The 19,405-nt window shown below is 46.3% G+C and overlaps 1 protein-coding gene across 4 annotated transcripts in view; it reads right to left on the minus strand.

The window, feature by feature from the left end:
• RNF220 (ring finger protein 220) overlaps positions 1-19,405 on the minus strand; it is a 324,645-nt gene that overhangs the window by 55,083 nt on the left and 250,157 nt on the right. For 2 of the 4 annotated variants that reach the window (XM_077823454.1, XM_077823453.1), the window contains 3 exons: positions 18,398-18,440; positions 8,212-8,333; positions 7,031-7,163 (listed from right to left, as the gene is read on the minus strand). In XM_077823454.1, coding sequence (XP_077679580.1) covers positions 7,031-7,163; positions 8,212-8,333; positions 18,398-18,440 — 298 coding nt within the window. Of the gene's footprint in view, positions 1-7,030; positions 7,164-8,211; positions 8,334-18,397; positions 18,441-18,729; positions 18,929-19,405 lie in introns of those variants that run through there. The other 2 variants (XM_077823456.1, XM_077823455.1) reach the window with 2 other exon arrangements.

The raw sequence follows: 19,405 nt of genomic DNA on the forward strand, positions 1-19,405 counted from the left end.
CGTTAAGCCGTTTAAGAGACGACAGCGGCTTCTATCAGTGCGAAGCTGATGCGATTCTTTTCAGATAAAGCACTTTTTTCCTCTCCCCCCCTCCTCCTTTCAAGTAACAGACACATACACACAAAAAGAGACACTGAATGTTTCAAAGAAAAAACCCCTTTTGAACTTCCCTTAGGAATTCTTTAAAGGGATAACTTTGCAGTGTAAACACTTGGGATAATGTGCATCCATTCTGGAGAGGAACAGAAGAACTGGTACAAATATGTTGAGCATTAAAAATCAGAGAGGGAAACACTCAATGCTTTCACTCGCTGAGCTTCGGCTGCTGCCTAAATACAGACTGGCTTGAAGCTTATTAGACACAGATTGCATGAAATAATCCCTTGTAACAAAGAGCAACAGAAATGGAAGATGTAAATGACTAATGCAAGAACCTTTCCCCATTGATCAGAGTTATGTAAATGGATGGGTAGTCAATGCTAGGATATTTCAAAACAAGTTTTCGTCCCACGACACTCCTGATATTGGGCAAAATCTCTAGCCACGGTATCCCACATTGCACTTCAGGAACACGTGTTCCGACACCATTACTGCTAGGGGGAGGTGGTGTTATACCTCTTCAACAGTTTCACTAAGATGACTTCTATTTAATCTCTCACTTACAATAAGGACCTGATTAAAAGCAGCATCTGGCAGATGTTGCACATTTGTGGATTTCCCTCCACTACTCTGAGGCTGCAGAGGGAGGGGACAAAAGGAGAAAGAAGATAGCCCTCCCTGTTCAAGGCAGATTCCTAGTTTAAACAAAGATCTCTCCCTGAAAGCACCACACAACCTATACCATGTCCCATTACTGCGATATCTGACCCGGCCCCTGGGAGAAGAAAAAGAACTAGAATCCTATTTAATTGTTAACATACAAGATGACAGTACCAGGTTTTAGCGAACAGATTTAGTGATGACAATTGCCAGTGTTTTACAAAAGGTGAAGGCAGCTACAAATACTAACGAATCCTGATATGAAATGCCTACCCCACTCTCCGAGGCCAGGAAGCCAGCATGCTGATTGTAACACATAACAATCATGTTATGTTATGTTATCTGTTATCTTCTCCTGGGCTTCGGCTTGTTTTTTCCACCTGTTGTTTCTGGACATACGCTCAGCTCTTTGGGGGTGGGGACGGTCTTTATTCCATGTGTGCCCAGTGTCACAAGGGGGCGGGGAGGAGAGAAGAGGGGTGTTCAGTCACACTTGCTTTCTGGTACTTTCTGCAAAAAGTAGAAAAATCTGGACTAGGAACATAAGATCGGCCATTCTGGGTCAGACCAATGGTTCATCCAGCCCAGTCTCCTGTTTACTGACAGTGGCCAGTGCCAGGTGCCCCAGAAGGAATGAACAGAACAGGGCAGTTATCAAGTGATCCAGCCCCTGTCGTCCAGTCCCAGCTTCTGGCAGGCAGAGGTTTAGGGACACCCGGGGCATGGTTTTGCATCCCTGACCTTCTTGGCTAATAGCCATTGATGGACCTGTCCTCCATGAATTTATCAAATACCTTTTTTGAACCCCGTTATAGTTTTGCCCTTCACAGCATCCCCTGGCAACGAGCTCCATAGGCAGGCTGGCTGCACTGTGTCAAGCAGTACTGCCTTTTGTGTAAAACCTGCTGCCTATTAATTCCGTTGGGTGACTCGTCTTGGGTTACGTGAAGGGGTAAATAACAATTCCCTAGTCACTGTCTCCACCCCAGTCATGATTTTATAAGACCTCTGTCCTATCCTCTCTTCGTCTCTCTCTGTCCAAAGCGGAATAGTCCCCGTTTTTTTAAAAACTCTCCTCATATGAGAGTTCCAGGCCCTTCTCTGCACCTTCCCCAATTCTAATCTCTCTCTTTGGAGATGGGGCGAGCAGTATTCAAGGTGTGGGTCTACCATGGATTACGATATATTCCGTCTTGTCTCTCCCTTTCCTCATGGTTTCTAACGCTAGTTAGCTTTTTTGGCTGCCACTGCCCATTGCGCTGATCTTTTCAGAGAGTTCTCCATAGTGACTCCAACATCTTTCTTGAGAGGCAATGGCTAATTGAGACCCCATCATTTGTACGTCTAGTTGGGATTATGTTTTCCACTGCACATTACTTTACATTTATCAACACTGAATTTCATCTGCCATTTTGTTGCCCAGTCACCCCATTTTGTCAGAGTCATTTGTATCTTTTTGCAGTCAGTTTTGGACTTAACTATCTTGAGTAATTTTATCCCATGTGCAAATTTTGCCACCTCACCATTCGCCCCATTTTCCAGATAATTTATGAATACGTTGAACAGCACAGGTCCCAGTACAGATCCCTGGGGGACCCCACTATTTACCTCTCTCCATTGTGAAAACATTGTCCTACCCTTTGTTTCTCATCTTTTAATCGGTTACTGTTCTATAAAAGGACCTTCCCTCTTATCCCATGGCTCCTACTTTGCGTAAGAGCCTTTGATGAAAGACCTTGTCAAAGGCTTGCTGAAAGTCCAAGTACTCTGTATCCACTGGATCACAACTGTCCATGTGCTTGTTGACCCCCCTCAAAGAATTCTAATAGATTTGTAAAGGGAAATCATGCCTCACCAAAGCAGTGTTGACTCTTCCACAACATACTGTGTTCATCTGTGTGTCTGATCATTTTGTTCTTTGCTATAGTTTCAACCAATTTGCCTGGGAATGAAGTTAGGCTTACTGGGTTCTAATTGCCAGGATTGTCTTTGGAGTCTTTTTTAAAAATACACGTTACATCAGCTACCCTCCAGTCATCTGGTACACAGGCTGATTTAAGTGATAGTAGTTCTGCAATTTCATATTTGAGTTTCTTCAGAACTCTTGGGTGAATACCATCTGGTCCTGGTGATTTATTACTTTTTAATTTATCAGTTTGTTCCAAACCCTCCTCTACTGACACCTCAATCTGGGACAGTTCCTCAGATGTGTTACCTAAAAAGAATGGCTCGGATGTGGGGATCTCCCTCCTATCCTCTGCAGTGAAGGCTGATGCAAAGAATTCCTTTAGCTTCTCTGCAATGGCCTGGTCTTCCATAAGTGCTCTGTTAGCACCTCGATCAGCCAGTAGCCCCACTGACTGTTTAGCAGGATTCCTGCTTCTGATGTACTCAAACAATTTTCTTGCTGTTATATTTTTGTCCTTAGATAGTTGCTCTTCAAATTCTTTCCTGGCCTGCCTTATTATACTTTTACACTTGACTTGCCAGAGTTTATGCTCTTGTACATCTGAAGAGCGTGATCACTGATGTGATTTTTGTACATTCTGACCAAAAAAATAAAAGGCTACCGATTGTTCCCAGTTTGGGGACGGTATCTCCACCCCGCCTGCTAGATCTGAGCTGGAACTGTGCAATAACTATGGATTGTTCCCGGTTTGGGGACGGTATCGCCACCCCGCCTGCTAGATCTGAGCTGGAACTGTGCAATAACTATGGATTGTTCCCGGTTTGGGGATGGTATCGTCACCCCGCCTGCTAGATCTGAGCTGGAACTGTGCAATAACTATGGATTGTTCCCGGTTTGGGGATGGTATCGCCACCCCGCCTGCTAGATCTGAGCTGGAACTGTGCAATAACTATGGATTGTTCCCGGTTTGGGGATGGTATCGCCACCCCGCCTGCTAGATCTGAGCTGGAACTGTGCAATAACTATGGATTGTTCCCGGTTTGGGGATGGTATCGCCACCCCGCCTGCTAGATCTGAGCTGGAACTGTGCAATAACTATGGATTGTTCCCAGTTTGGGGATGGTATCGCCACCCTGCCTGCTAGATCTGAGCTGGAACTGTGCAATAACTATGGATTGTTCCCGGTTTGGGGATGGTATCGCCACCCCGCCTGCTAGATCTGAGCTGGAACTGCGCAATAAACACTGGCCACAGTCTCCTACCCCCCTCGGGCTGTGACATCTCCTCAGAGCAACACACGCTATTAAAAGGGAAATTGATGAGACACAGGGACAGCTATTCTCCCTCCAGTTTTATGCATTTCTCCATGTCATCTCTCTAGACACTAGCGACATCTATGTAGCCTAAAAAGGCCTTTGATTTCCACATCACTGCTCCTTCTCAGCCAAGGGAATTGGGCCAAATATGGGGTCTGGAGTGGGAAGGGTTAATAATGGTACCACCAATTCTGCATGAAGCAGTTTTTATCATTGCAGGGCATCTCCAAAATGCTGCACCACACTGCTGGGATACAAATTAAGAGCCCTTTGTCCCAGAAAGAAGGAGTCGACATTAACATAGGGAGAGAAAAATGCGAGTTACATTTAGTTCCCCTGAAACCAGACAGAGCAGGTCTATCAAAGGAAGCCTCAGCACACTGGCAGTCAGAGGACAGGCATGCAAGGGGAGCTTGGAGCCCAGACAGAAGGGAAAGGCTTACAACACTTGTAACTTGTTTCAGGCTAAGAAAAACACCGCCCCCGTCCACATTCAGGGACTGGGCCAAGCCAGGAGTTCCCATTGCCTAGAACAGGGATAACCAGCTGGCAGGCATGTTCTGGGGAAGTCTAGGCAGAGTTCTAGGGATTCTAGGCAGAGAACTGGTGGTAAAACATTCCCCTGTTGAATGGAGAACACATTTCCCTAGGGGAATGAGCCACTGGTGTTTGGCTTGCCCTGTCTAGTACACATAGAGAGAGCTGAGTACTCTTCATGAGAGATACACAAAGACAGACCGACCCTAGGTGGGCGCTGCTGAGTCCGATGAGAGAGGAAGTATGCTGCGTTGTAGGGATCCCCGCCCCTCTTTGACTGGGGAATTCTTTCAGCCATGGAAGATCAGAGGTTTCTCCTTCTCAAAGGGCAGAGAGAGGAAACATCAGATTGGAAAGTCTCCTGTACTCAGCCTGGCCTTTTGGTAAGAACTAGGTCAGTCTGGATAGCTGGCTAGACTATCAGGGAAATGGAGTCCACAATTGATGGGTCCATTGGTGACTACTGTGATCCTATGAAGTATTCCCAGCTTGATTCCCCCCACATCATCTAGTGACAATCCCCCAGCCACCTTCTGTGCACTTTTACCATCCAGCATTCCCCCACTCCCCGCCCAAGACAGGTGGCAAGGTTCTCCAGACAGCAGAAGGAAACCCTGCATTCACTCGGAGGATCAACTGCAACATGGGACGTGACGATTATATCTGTGTTTGGAAGCGTCCATGCACGCTAGGAGCAGCCCTCTACAGGGGTAAGGGCATGGCCCTCGTTGCCGCTATGGGTTGGCTAACCTCTAACCAAGTCATACAATGGAGCTATTGCATTCTCAAGAATCCTGTGCAGCTGACCCATTTAAAAAGACAACAATGAGCAAGGACCCTGCACATTCATGAAGTTTAATCATATGGGCTGTAGAGCTCTCTCGCAACCTGCAGCATCTTTTGAAATACCCGTCCCCGCGACTGGGCTGGGACTGAAAGGTTAATACGACACTCCAGTTAATTAGCTAGAAGGACTGTGAATATTATCGGAGTGAGGTGACCCAGCGATAGCGTCAGGGGCCGAGCGACGGATTCTACCCTGCTCCCCAGAAAAGCCCATAGGAGCCAGAGCGGTTGAAGAGGAGAGGTCACGCAAGCACAGAGGGGCAGGAAATAGGGCAGACTGGTCATTGTTCATTTGAAGTAAGAGGATAATCAATACTGTAGCACTGATTAGACCACAGGAACTGGCCAGCATCCCGTGCCCTGTACTACCGATGCCAATAGTTATGTTAATGAACAAAATCTAATGGTCTGCACTGCATTTCTAGTGCGCCATGTGTAGGCCTGTGAGCAAGCAAATGAAGCTGTGGGTTTGCAATAATTATTTCCAGGAGTGTGGAGCATTGCCTTCGCTAGAAACACCGAGAAGCTGCCCCATGCTGCTACTTAACTTCTGTGTTCCGGAGCATCTGCTCCTCTATTCCCGAGTTACAGCTGAATTCCAGAGGAAGGCAAGAGTAGCTCAGGAGTGCCAGGGCATCACTTAACAGCTTGGGCATGTAACTCTGACTCGTTCCCTTGGGAGTCTCTCCCCTCGAGACATTTTAAATTAAAATCCAAGCTGATGCATGAAGAGCTAGCATCCCCTCCTCTTCATCGGATGGACAGAGCCAGCAGTTTTGCTCTCGTTAGGGCTGCATGCGTGAGACTCTCTCTCCTTAGCGCCAGCAGTTCACGCCAGAGAAGAGTTTAGTAAATCCTGCTGTTGGAGGCCAGAGGGCTGAGTGGAAGAAAGAGGCCAGGTTCCCAGCTACAATTACATTCACCAGTAAAGCTCACATGAGGTCAAATTTTGCTATAATTCTCTCTCTCCTCTGTAACTGGTTTCCCTGTCACTGGGGAAGGAACAGAAGAAGGAGGGAAAATAAAATGTGTTTGTCTGGGAGCCCTGAGGGCCTGCAGCGCTGGAGGTACACAGCAGGTTGCTGGATTCTCATTTATCAACCTTAAAAGGGATGGAGTGATAAATGCATAACCGGCCCTTTAATATTTTATGCAGGTGCTAAAGCGACTTCGCTGTCACCTTCAATACATCACCAGCGGCTGATAAACCAGCTTTCGTCATTCCAGGCTGGGAATTTTTACAATTTCATTTCTTTCTCTCCCCCACCCTTCAAATAAATCCGTGTATTTTTTAATGTGTGCAAACAAGGAATTGATTCCTTCCCAAATGATCTCCCCCTCTACCTGCTCCCAATCTCTCCTCCTATGCGGCTACATTTCCTGAATACGAAGTAAAGCAATTCTTCCGTACTTAAGGTCAGTATAAAATGTTACCCTTAGTTTCCCAGGTGTGGTAAGATCTGAAATCAATCCTGTGTAGTGCTGGCAAAACTTGAAGTTCCCACCCATCTTGAAAGGTAACACTGTGGATGTTTACGCAGCTTGAACCCCTCCCTCTAAAGAGAAGTGACTGATTCAATGCTCTATTTTAAAGCACAGCACAACTGTCCTCTATGCATCTCAGATGTGCCTCAAGTCAGGGTGCCCGAAACGCCACCCGTACCTCGGAATCCCCCCTCCAGGAGGGTGGTGGCACGTATCCTCTTCTGCCCGCACCACTCGTATTCCTCGAAGCGATTGCCGTTCTCATTCTCGATGTCCACAGAGTCATCCTCAGTCATGCACGAGCCTTCTCTCTGTGCCGGGCAGAGGGTGCAGAGACTAAGACACCCTAAATTCCCATGGGGGTCAGGACCTCTCCCACGGGGAGCTAGATCAGCAGTGGGTAGCAGCATCTGCTTCCCCACAACAAGCCTGATCCTGAAAGGTGACGGGAGCTGAGAGTGCTCAGGACCTCTTAGGATCAGGAAAACAAGCAGCCTGGTTCCCATTTTACATAGGGACACTTAAGCTCTAGTTTCCAGGACAATCCTGGCGTGTGTCCAAATGCAACCTGTCTGGCACATCACAACTCGTAAGCTGCTGCCCCTGAACTGAAATAGCACCCTCCCTTGGTCCAGGAGCACAGGGTGGATCCCTCAGCAGGGCCGAAAGCGGAAGGATTTCTCAGGACACCTGGCTCATGAAGGCTGGTCAGAAAACAGTTCTTTTAAAACACGCTTCACTTGGGACGTTCTTGTGGGGTGTTTGTAAAGCGCCCATGACTGGCACAAACAGGAAACTGCAGAAAGCCAAAAGCACCTGCTCTCCCCCTTGCAGCACATCTATGGAGTTTACTCCTCTCTCCTCCTCAGTCTTTGGGAAGGCTAATGAAGAGACAGGGCTTACTGTCCCATGGGAAGGTGGCAGAGGAGTTTTTAGAGACCCTAACTCCTGGTGTGCAATGCTCAATTGGCATTTTTAACAAATCTATTTTAAAAGGGCAACATCAAAATGGCTGTAAAGGCAGAGAACAGAAAAGAAGAACTCTTCCTGTGTTAGGGAGGAATCTTAACACATTACACAAGGCTTCAGGTAGCCAAATACCTGCAGAGTTTGGTCTATTAAGCTGGAGTTCATTAACACGGCTTGGGGGACATGAAAAAACAAAGCTTCTAGCATGAGGCACACAGGAACCTATATGGAGCAGTCTTCCAGGCATGAGGTGACTGCAGCTCCCAGACAGTGCACCCTGTGCCCTGGCCTTTAACCCAGCAGGGTTGGTTTCTGCCCTGGGTGGGAAGGGCAACTGCAGAGAGAGTAGGGAGAAGGGAATGGCAGCAGAAGGTCCTGCTGCGCCTCTACCTTTGCAAGGCATTGTTCCACATGTCTACTCATCTCCTCCTCGGATCCTGACAGAGGCCGGCTGCAGAGGGGACATACCTGCCCTTCGTCTTGCTTCCTCCGTTTCATTTTCCCAATCCGAGCTGCATGGAGAAACCGGGGAGAGAAGAAAAACACATCACCTTTATAATCGCTAGAGTGAGCCTCTCTCACCTGCCTTCTCCCCCAGCAATAAACGCCTTAGCAGAGGCTGTGTGGACACAGGAACACTGATTCATTGACTTTAGGACAACCAGGAGGGACAATTATGATCACGCAGCCTGATTTCCTGAATAGCACAGACCAGAGAATTTCCCCCCACACTTCCTGCATCATGCCCATATCCAGGAGCTCAGATGGAGTATGTTTTTTAGAAAGACATCCAGACTTGATGTAACCACTATGTGATGGAGATTCTACCATGCCCCTAGTTCTTCCAGTGGCAATCACCCTGACTTATGTTAGAGAACTAAAGCACTGGAGGGTCACATCAGAAACCAGGTATACATAAGTTGTGTGAGTAGCCTGCTATGTATAGATAACAGTATGGAAAAAACAAGGGCGTGAGGGTGATGGGTAAAATGGACAATGCTGCAAAGACAGATAAAACTGAGAAAAAAACAACAGGGGAATACCTAGGCCGAAGTAGTAAGCCACACAGATAACAATATAAGTGAAGAAATGTGTGATCAAGATGTGCCAAGGAAACGTAACCCATTCAGGAGAAGGAGTGTGGGGTGACAATGCAGCATACATACGGCACGGAATGTACCAGGTATGGATAAGGATGAAAAGTTAGGTAACCTGAGGATGGCGTATGTGTGATGGTAAGTAAGCATGGCAGGGTATAAAAGAATGTGGACTGTTGAGGACAGATGGAGCAATACAGGACCTCCACAAGACTGGACCAGCGTGCCTCGGAGGAGGACAGCAACATTCTACCAGTGTCCCAAGGTGGGGTAACTGATCACTGCCTCGTCCTGCTCTGTTTCACTTATGCTTGACTGAAGTGGTGATAGTATCCCCAAATTCCTTTAATTAAGCTTTAAAACTGATGAATTTAATAACTAGGTGTGGACTGTGCTTTTTGCCCAACAGTTATAAATGCACACCTTGTTTTCTAGCCTGGACTATCCGGTGGTTGGACCTTGTTGGGCCTTTTTTCTGATAGCAGGGGGTTCTTTGATCTATCAGATATTTCCTCTTCATGCAGGTACTTGCTCAGAACCCTACAAGACTTGAGATTTAGTTGCCGGAGATGTCCTGCTTAAGTTACACAACCATCACTTTCAACATCTCAAGCTCCCATGCATGCCTGAATATTCCCTTCCTAGAACGTCAGATACAGATAGGCACAACATGCGCAGGGCGGGCAGGCTGGTTTTGGATCAAAGAAAGGAATTCTGCAGTCCAGGAGAGGGCCTTTAGTCTCCCTGGTTCTTAATCTGATTTGCATTTGTGTTATTTTTATTGAAAGTACATCCAAGCCATGTAGTGAAAAATTGGAAGCTACACTCTCCGCACAAGAGAGCAATCTCGGGGAAAGACACAGAGTCATGCTGATTAGGAAAAGCAGCCGAGAGAGCCTGTTACTTAATTCAATCTCTGGTTAATCTGAGCCATCGTTAAACGTGATCAAAACATCTGGAACCAAATCATTTGCATTAAAAAGAACTTCTGTCCTTTATTATGATGGCTTTAGGCAGGTATTACTAGATAACTCAATCACTGGCTGGAGAAAAGTCTCTGTTTAATTAACAAGGAAGGTCAAAATTCTGAACACGAGACAAGTAAGAGCCTAAGGAAAGCCCATGTGGTAATGAGAGATGACACCACTGAAAAGTTGTGTTATTCAGAGATTGGTATTGACATTGTAAGCACTACCATGTGCTCCAAAAGCGGCAATGTTCATGCCAGTGTCTGGATGGATAGCAGTATCCATGGTTTACTACAATCAAAGCGAGAAGGGGAAGGTGCTGCAGAGCTAGCTAGGTGATGGACAACAAAGCAGGGAGACAACAGACCTAGAATTGTCACCCGTCCAGAGCATCCACCTCACAGAATGAGCTAAACTAAGATTTACTTCCCCGGTGTGGCTGATTCCTGATCTTTCTAGTAGCGGTTTCTTCATTTGCCTGGACAAACTTACTGCTATATCAGGGTGCAGCACTTACAGAGCTCTGGCCCAGAAATACTCACTGCACTCCACATGTTAGGACAGAATCAGAGTCCCTCAAACCTATTCCCTGGGAAAAACTTCCCAAAGATACTCTCCTTGCTCCTGGCATTGCTAGAGGAGATTGTGCCAAGTCAGCTGCCGCTCCTAGAGTACCATATAGCAGCCTGGAAACGAAAATGGAAGGCCTCCAGGGACCTGATCCTGTTTACAACAAGGATGTTCCCTAACCTAACACACACTGGTTTCAGCAAACATCTAAAATCCATCCACCCCTGCCTGCTCCAGAATCCTTTCCATCTGCTACAGTGGGGTGTATCTCATGTTGGCTAAGGGGTATTGACAGGCTAACAACATGCCTGCCTCCCAATATAAGCTTCAGAGGCTTCAACGTTTCTGGGGTGGGCGGGGGGGGAACACTCCTCGAGTTTCAGCATCTGTTTTGTCTGCCCTAAACCAGATGTTTCACTCAATGGTTATCACCTCCTTCCTCTCAAGAGAAACTAGTATTTTAAAGTCAGCTTTGCCCAGAGAAGTGACTCTAATAAGGCACCACAGGGCCTTATTTATGATCTCAATAAGTCCAGATCAACTCTGCTCCATCCCTAAATAAATCAGTGTTTTTTCTAACTGCCTGCTTTGCAAACTCCACCTGGGGTCTGAGAGTCAAGCGGGGCATGCTCTAGCTCACACTTCATCACCCGTAAGAGAGATTTTTGCAATCCTGGTTAGGTTTTTTGGGACGATATTCCACGCAGATTAGAATCCAGCTCCCTCTCCCATAGCTCTGCAGAGGCAAAACAGTTAATAGGGATAGAAAGAAATAGCATGAACTTAGCATAGTCAGAAGATGTGACTACACATGCAGATTAGTTAAGGGAAGATAATCAGCAGTCATATATAAAGAAATGCACTCCAAATGAGATCCCCAAATCACAAAGCACTGTGTACATACTGGTGTCATTCCTCTGTCCCATCCACCTTCACTTTTTAAAAAACAGTAGGGAAACTGAGGCAGGGAAGAGTTAAAAGCAGCCTTGCAAGTTTCCTGTGGCCCAATCACCAGAGGGAAACAAATCTGTTTGCTGGGCAAGTTAAAAGTTATTAAATATCACTCTTTTTCATTGCCACCATTATCCAACCGGGACACTAACAATACACCTAACAGGCAGGCAGGCAGTTTGCGTGTCTGGGCTGTTAAATTAACCCAGCCTTGTCAAGCAGACATGAGAGAGTGACTTGGGGCAGGTGGAGTCAGTAACAAGACTGGGAACCGAACCTAGGTCTCTCCCAGCTCTCAACAGACTGCACCCGCCCCAGTCTGCCTCACTCCCTAGCAGAGACAAGCGCTCTTTTCCTTTACATTATAGTGCCATGAGTGAAACAGCCACTGGAGGAAAGAGGTGTTGAAACCAAATTCCTCTGCCATTTCCGTTCTGTGGTCATTAGCAGCGGCGTGGTGCTTTTGGAAGCGAACGGTGCCCCTGGTGAGGGCTGAAAGCAAAAGGGAATGCTGCATCCTCGAAAGCACATACCAGGCAGCATTTCCTATACACGCCACGGAGCTCAGCTATCACTTCCAATCAGCGCAGAAGGGACAGCGCGGCCCCAAAGGCAGGGGGTGATTGTGGAGCTGTCCCGAAGGGGAACGGCTCAAAAGAACACGCAAGTGAGACCACAGTATTGTTAATTAGTGCTGATAGATGCAATCATTTCTAATTAGCTCACTAATCCCTCTCCCCTGTGCTCCTGTCGCAAGAGCAAAGAGGGGGGGCCAGGGTTTTTTCCTGTCCCTAAGCCAGTAAGATAAAAGCACCAAAATCCTGCGGTAAGCAAGAGCAGAATGGAGGATTTAACTCGAGAGCGCCTGAGTGCTATTGAGAAGGTGTGTTCTAGACAAGAAGTGGCCTCATTTCAATCTCTCATTGAACAAAGCCTCTCCGGTTATTATTCAAGACTTCTGCCAAGAAGTGAGGAGTTCACAAATTTTTATTAGTATTAATAATTATTATCAGGCCATCAGAGGGCTTGTCAGCACCATCGTGGCCTCACTTTTAACGGATGTGCTTGATCAGCATTACCCCAGACTAGACCACTCGCGCTGCTGCTGCACGTGCTCTCGCCTGTCCGGCACTAAAGACCCACTCGGCTTGCCCTTTCACGGCGGGCGTAAGCAGCACCTCAGTACCGCCACGCTCGCAAGGGAGCCAGCGGACACATCCAGGAGCAGAGACAATGGCCCATCTGCCATTCGTTCTCCGGTGGACTAGGACTGCCCAGCTGCTGGGCTGGGAGCCTGTCCCAAGAAGACAATTCCTGCCATGTAGGTCCCAGAAGTGATGGAGCTTCAGCAGTTTGGGGGTTAGCAGGCCACAGCACATGGGCAAGCAAGTGGAATAGCGAAGGAACTGAAGCCTCAGCCCCTGCTAGAGAGGGGGCGAGGTCAGGCCTTTGGATCAGCCCGCAGAGGCAACACAAGCAGGTGAAGTTGCTTTTCTCTTCTGCTACCGGTCACTCTGGACTGGACCAGCGGAGATGCTGCTGCCAGTGTGGAAAGGGGAACCAAAGACCACTGCTTGCTAATATCAGCTCTGGGCACAGACAAAGGCCCCTGGCAGAGTGCTGGATTCCAAACTACTGTTGCTATCATTGCTCAGTTCATGCCCCTCCCACGCGTACATCAGACCCCCACCTCACTTCACGCTACTGGAGCATGCCCCCCAGCACCTCCTTCAAACCTGCTTTCACCTTGGTGATCAATGATAGTGAGGGAGGCTGGGCAGGTGAATTTCCATCTTTCTGTAACACGGTCTCCCAGATCAGTGGCTGCTCCTTTCCTGGCCTAAACATTCCTAGTCACTTCTGATCACATCTCCCACAAAGCATCTCAGCTGGAGGGTGAAGCGAATGACCTGGTTTTAATTTTCACTGCTACCTTTGTAAGATCCTTAGTATCAGAGAACATCCTGTAACCAGGGCCGTGTGTGTGTGTGTATATTATATTACATATTACATCATCAATATATACTTATTACACACAATATCAATATAACATTATATCGTATATGTATTTCTACCAGGTACATGGCCTGAACTGGCCTATGTCTTTCTATATCGTGTTCACTTCTGCTAAGTATACCATAACACTTTACAAAGCTGATGTCAGCTTTGGCATTAGAAAAGTTGTCCAAGGCAAAATATATTAACCTTCTGCGCCAGTACAAGCTGGGGAGGGGCTTTCACAGACCAGCACCTGGAATGCTAGTATCCAAAATAAAGATAAGGAAGGTACAGAACAACAAGCTAAGTAACACAGATGAACTGGTGGGTTGGATTTTAGCGATGTGTAAAGCGTTTTGTAACTTGTAGAATTATCCTATAAATATTACCAGCTGAAACGTGTAACTTTGGGAGCATACCTGTATAAGGTGAATTTAACAATGCTGCATGAGATAGCTTCTCAGAAGCTGGTATTGTATTGAACCTTTCTTCCTGTACTATACGATTATTGACTTTTAGCAATAAACCGGAGGATACTCGTTATTTGGTTTCTTGTATATATTCCATAACAAATCAAAGTGCAGTCAAGCAATTGAGTACAGAATTTATCAACCACCAGGGGAAGTTCTAGCTTATCTGAGAAGCCAAAGTGATGAGCACTACGTAAAACACTAAAATACAAAGTGCCAAAAAAGATCAATGGTACTTTGGGTGGTCTGGCGGTTCACTGAGTGCAGACCTAATAAGCAGCAGCTACTTAGGACACACTACTACAGCCCAAACAAACTAAGTACAGATATTGTCATTTTAAAAGAAATCCTATATTCTCTCCCTTAGTTTCACTGAGCTGTCATTTTTTGCCCTGACTATGGAAGCAAGAACTGCTAACGGCAGCTTCAGTCCTGCAACACTGTTCAGTGGCCCTCCATGCAGGCGCAGAAGACCATGCACACAAAGCCCAACTGGCTTCAACAGGCATCCATCAGCACAGAGTCAATAACAGGTTTTGGGTCAGTGTCAGCATAGGACTCAGCCAGACTCCCAGACTTACCTGGAGAGGGAGCTGTAAATGAGACACAGATATGAGCCTATCCACCTTTTACAGCTCTCCTGAGGTTTTTACAAAGATCCTAGAATAATAGGGCTGGAAAGGACCCCAAGAGGTCATCTAGCCCAGCACCCTGAACGGAGGCAAGACCAAGTAAACCTAGACCAGTCCTGACAGGTGTTTGTCCAACCTTAAACACCTCAAATGATAGGGATTCCATAACCTCCTTTGGAAGCCTATATCTATCCTTATAATTAGGAAAGTGTCCCTGATATCGAATCTTAATCTTCTTTATTGCAGATTAAACCCATTATTTCTTGTCCTACCTTCATGTTCAATAGCAGTAAAAAAACAAAAACACATTTAAAATATTTTGGTGTATTAGCTGGCAACGCGGCTGGAAACACTTTGGTGAGACTCACACAAAACTCTCTGGGGCCCAGAGCAGCCATCGGGAAGAATGCTTGATCCAGGAGAACATGGACAGCAGTGGTAGCGGTAAAGCCAGCTCAGGAACAGGAGAAAGCAAGAGAACGGAGAGTTCTCCAGATGGTCAGAATTTAAACTGTTTGGGATCTTGTATACATTCTGAAGGACGCATAATCCCATCTACAAAAAGTGTGCACGAGACCCTCCCAAACAACACAACATGAGTTTAGCACAGGTGAAAGATGCTGGACTGGTGCTCAAAAATCAATCGGAAACTTTAGTACAGAATGTAGATTTCCACTTGGTGTCTCCCACATGAAGCATATTAAACTTGGGTTCCAGAACCTGCATCAGCTTCCATCCTGCTTGCAATTCAAAGGGTTTGACCTATAGAACTAAACTTCTGGACTATCAGGAGTTTTAGGTTAGGCCCCAATCTACTCCAACTGTAAACTCTATCATAATTTCATCAGGGATCAACTATGTTGCTACCAGGTCTATAGCTGCAGTCTAGATTTACCCTTAGAAGCCATATTTCTCTCCTGTTACTCTTCTTTGATAGCTGATATTGATAACAGACTGATTAAAGAGCAATAAGTCACCAGAACCGGATATGTATCTAAGAGTTCTGAAGGGATGTAGGAATAAGATGTCTGAGCCGTTAACAGAAAACAAACGCTCATTAAAATCAGCTACTGTGCTGGAGGACAGCAAATCTTTTATCCCTCTCTGTAAGAGAAAGTCACTATAGATGATCCTGGAATTAGATCAGTGAGCCTTACCTTAGCATCAAGGTACAAACTGGTTGCAATAACAACAATTAAAAATAATTTAAAAACATCTAGATGAATACAGTACAATAGGGACACATTAGTACGGTTTCTGCACAGGAAACATCGGACTTTCTAACCTATTAGAATTCTTTGAAGCGTCAGGAAAATGATGAAGAAAGGAAAACCAGATGACAATATATTTGGATTTTCAAAAAGCTTCTGACCAAGTCCCACATAAGAAGCTAATAAGGAAACTAACTTGGAGTTTAGATGCTAAATTGTCGTATGGTGAGAAGTCAAGTTCTCTTATGGATTAGAAATTGGCCAAGAGATGGAAAACAGATTAATAAATGGTAAACATTCAACATGTTTAAAAGTTCTCTATTAGGACTAGTGTTTAGATATGTATTCATCAATGATCTGGAAAAGGGAATGAATTGTAAGGTGGTAAAATATCACAAAAACATTTGTTAATACAAGAGAAGACTGCGCAACTCTAGAGGGAAATATGATAGCAGGTGACATTCAGTGTTGACAAATGCAAGGTAATGCACAGTGGAAGGAATAAACTGAACTACTCATGTACACAGCTGGGTTCTAAGCTAACCAGCTACTTGGGAAAAGGACCTGGGCATCACTGTAAACCTTTGCTCAATCCCCAGCAATGGTTAAAGCAAACAATATTAGGATGTATAAAGAATGACCAAAATTATAATACCATTATATAAATCAACGAGACACCTTCACGTGGAATACTGTGTTCAATTCTTGTCACGATGCCCCAAAAAGGATAGAGCAGTAATAAAGGAGATTCAGAGAAAAAGTGACAAAAATAATCTACAAGTCTAACCACCCCGTTTTAAATGATCAGCCAAGTTCATATAAACAAGCCAGTAGCAGAGCGCACTACAATTTAAGAGCTCCAGGCTCCTTATCCTATACTTAGACTATACTGCAGCCCTACCTTGGGGCAAAACCCTGGCTCTACTGAAGACAACAGCATAATTCTCGTTTCGTCAGTAGTCTTGTACTAGAGATAATATCATCATAACCACACAGCTTGGCTCAAAAATTTTGAGTACTTATAAGATGCAAAATTTAGGGGTGCTAAAATATATCTCGTAGCAAAAACTTCCAATGCTTATTCTCAGTCCACAGGTAATTTGTGTGGCAAGAACGGTTGATGGAATTCCATCTGAGACTCCCATGCATGGGAAAGAGGCATTTTCCATCACTGAACACTTATCGGATTTATTTTTTGTGTTGAAAAAATTTGAAAATGTTCATGCTTCCCCTGGATTCAGTTGACAATGAGAGCAAGTGCACAGGACTCTTAAAACAAAAAAATGACTCTGGGTTTTGAAATAAAGTTTAAAGATTTTGCTTAACACGCTTTTCGTTTCTTTAGCGCAATGCTAAGGTTCAATATTACAGATTATACGTATATACTAGTACCAAAATAGAGTTTCAGTTAGGATCTTCTGTTATTTTGTTGAAATCCTCTATTTGCTTAGAAGCAGCACAAGGTAATTCAATGTAAAAACTACATCAATGCAGCTTTGTGGGTGTATTTTTGAACCATCAAAAGTCAAGAAATTCCAAGTTAAAAATCTCCCAGGAACTGTAAATTGGCTGCATCATCTATATTTAAGCAAGTTTAATAGTAAACATCAATATAAAATTACACATTCAAATATTACTATTGCTATGTGAATAGTAACTTTTGAATTTTCTGACCTTAGTGAATTCAAGGTTTCACCGTGAGGTTGTACTGAATTGGCTTTAGTTGAATTAAACAAAACAAAGAATGTTCTACTGACTTATTTTCATGCACTGAGATGGAAATCCGATGAAGTGAGCTGTAGCTCACGAAAGCTTATACTCAAATAAATTGGTTAGTCTCTAAGGTGTCACAAGTCCTCCTTTTCTTTTTGTGAATACAGACTAACACGGCTGCTACTCTGAAACCTGTCATTTAAAGAAAATAAATGATGGCAATATTTGATTTTTAAATGTAAAATGTTTTTCACAAAATAAAAATATTTATTATTTTCCAAAACACACTCAGAAGTACAATGAAACAGGTGGATCAACATCTCTAGGGGCTGAGGGGAGGAAATCAGAGGATCTGGATAGACACCATAGACGCAAGTACACTGAAAATTGTTAGTATAAACATTTACTGTTAAGGCCTTGACCCTGAAACTTGGTCCATACAGCTACATCAGCCCATCTGCATTAATCATAATGCAGGACTGGGACCTAAATGACATGTCATAGCTAAGATCCTAAACCTGGAAGATGTTCCATGCATGCAGACTATAGAAGAACTTGTAGGAGTGCAGCCTAAGTGATACACCCCAGTATTAAATGCTACTTTCAATTATTTACCAAGCAAATACGTAAAAATATACAAAAACAACTCAGTGCTCAGCAAAAGTTAGATTACTGTTCATACCTGCATTTCTTCATTGTAAGTTTGATAATGGGGTTAAAGGAATCAGAAATTATTCTGTATGCTCTGTTTTTTGGGGAGAGGAGTGGGAGGAAAGTAACAGACCTGTAAACCTGGCACAATTTGACCGGGGAAGATGATAAAAACAGGGCTTTTAAACAGCAAGGTGAAAGGAACCAAGTAATGCTTCAAAGTAACACCCAGGGAGAGAGGAAAAAAAAGGAAAGGCTGAAACTTCCTGACTGCACCAGCGAAAGACACAGGGGCACCGTCCCCGCTGCACTCACCATTCAGCCTGGTCTGCCTGTTCGCTCTCACTCTCAGGAAGGTCTGCAAAGGGAACAAGAGCAGAGCAGTGTCAGCGCCCGGCTGGGGAGGAAGCTGGGCAGTGCCCCCACCCCGGGGCGACTCGCAGCCTTGGCCCTCCTCAGTGACCGCGGAGGAGAGAGAAGGCCGAGGACAGCCCCCCCCCCGACCCCAACACCCCCCGACCCACAGGGAGAACGAGACGCCCTCTTTGGGTCACTCCCCCCCCCCATGTAAACACCCCGCTCGCTCCCCGCCCCCGCAGCCCCGATGTAAACAAACCCGCCTCCCCGCCCGCAGGCCCCGCACCCACCTCCTCCCGGCCCCCGCCGCAGGGCCCCCTCCTCCCGCTCTGCATAGCCGCAGGCGCCGCGGCCGGCACGCGGTGGGGCGGGGATCCGGGCCCCGGAGCGGAGCCCCCCGGGCGGCCGGGGATGCCGGTGGATGGAGAGCGGCCCCGCCGGCGCCTCCGATCAGCTCCCAGCGGCCGCCGCCATGTTGGGCCCGGTCATGTGACCCGCCGCCGAGCGGGGTGAAAGTTCACGAGGCAGTGGGGAAGGAGCGGGCGGTCCCCATAGCAACCGGCAGGCGGCGGCAGGCCGGCTGGTGGGGACCCCCCCCCACCTTGGGCCAGGCTCAGCTGCACCCTAGCACCCCCTCCCCTCCCCCCAGCCAGCCAGCACATGGGGCCCGGACCCACACCCCGGCAATGCAAAGTCCTGTGCCCCTCCCTGCCCAGGTCATGGGCCTGGGCACCCATCAGGAGAGCTGGACACAAAGGAGCACAGTTTGCTCCCCCCCCGGGGCATGTCTTCAAGCCTTCCTCAGTCCCACGAGGGCCAGCAACTTGCTTAGTTAAAAGTGAAAGCTCCAGTTCCCATGGAAGGACCTGAGGGGGAGCTGGGGCGTAAGGAAAACCACCAAGTTATGGTGAAGCTGACGATAAAATGGCAGGTGCCCCGCACGCCCGGACAGTGGTGATACATCTC

The sequence above is a fragment of the Eretmochelys imbricata genome, chromosome 8 (assembly GCF_965152235.1).
Source record: "Eretmochelys imbricata isolate rEreImb1 chromosome 8, rEreImb1.hap1, whole genome shotgun sequence".
Lineage (NCBI taxonomy): Eukaryota > Metazoa > Chordata > Testudines > Cheloniidae > Eretmochelys > Eretmochelys imbricata.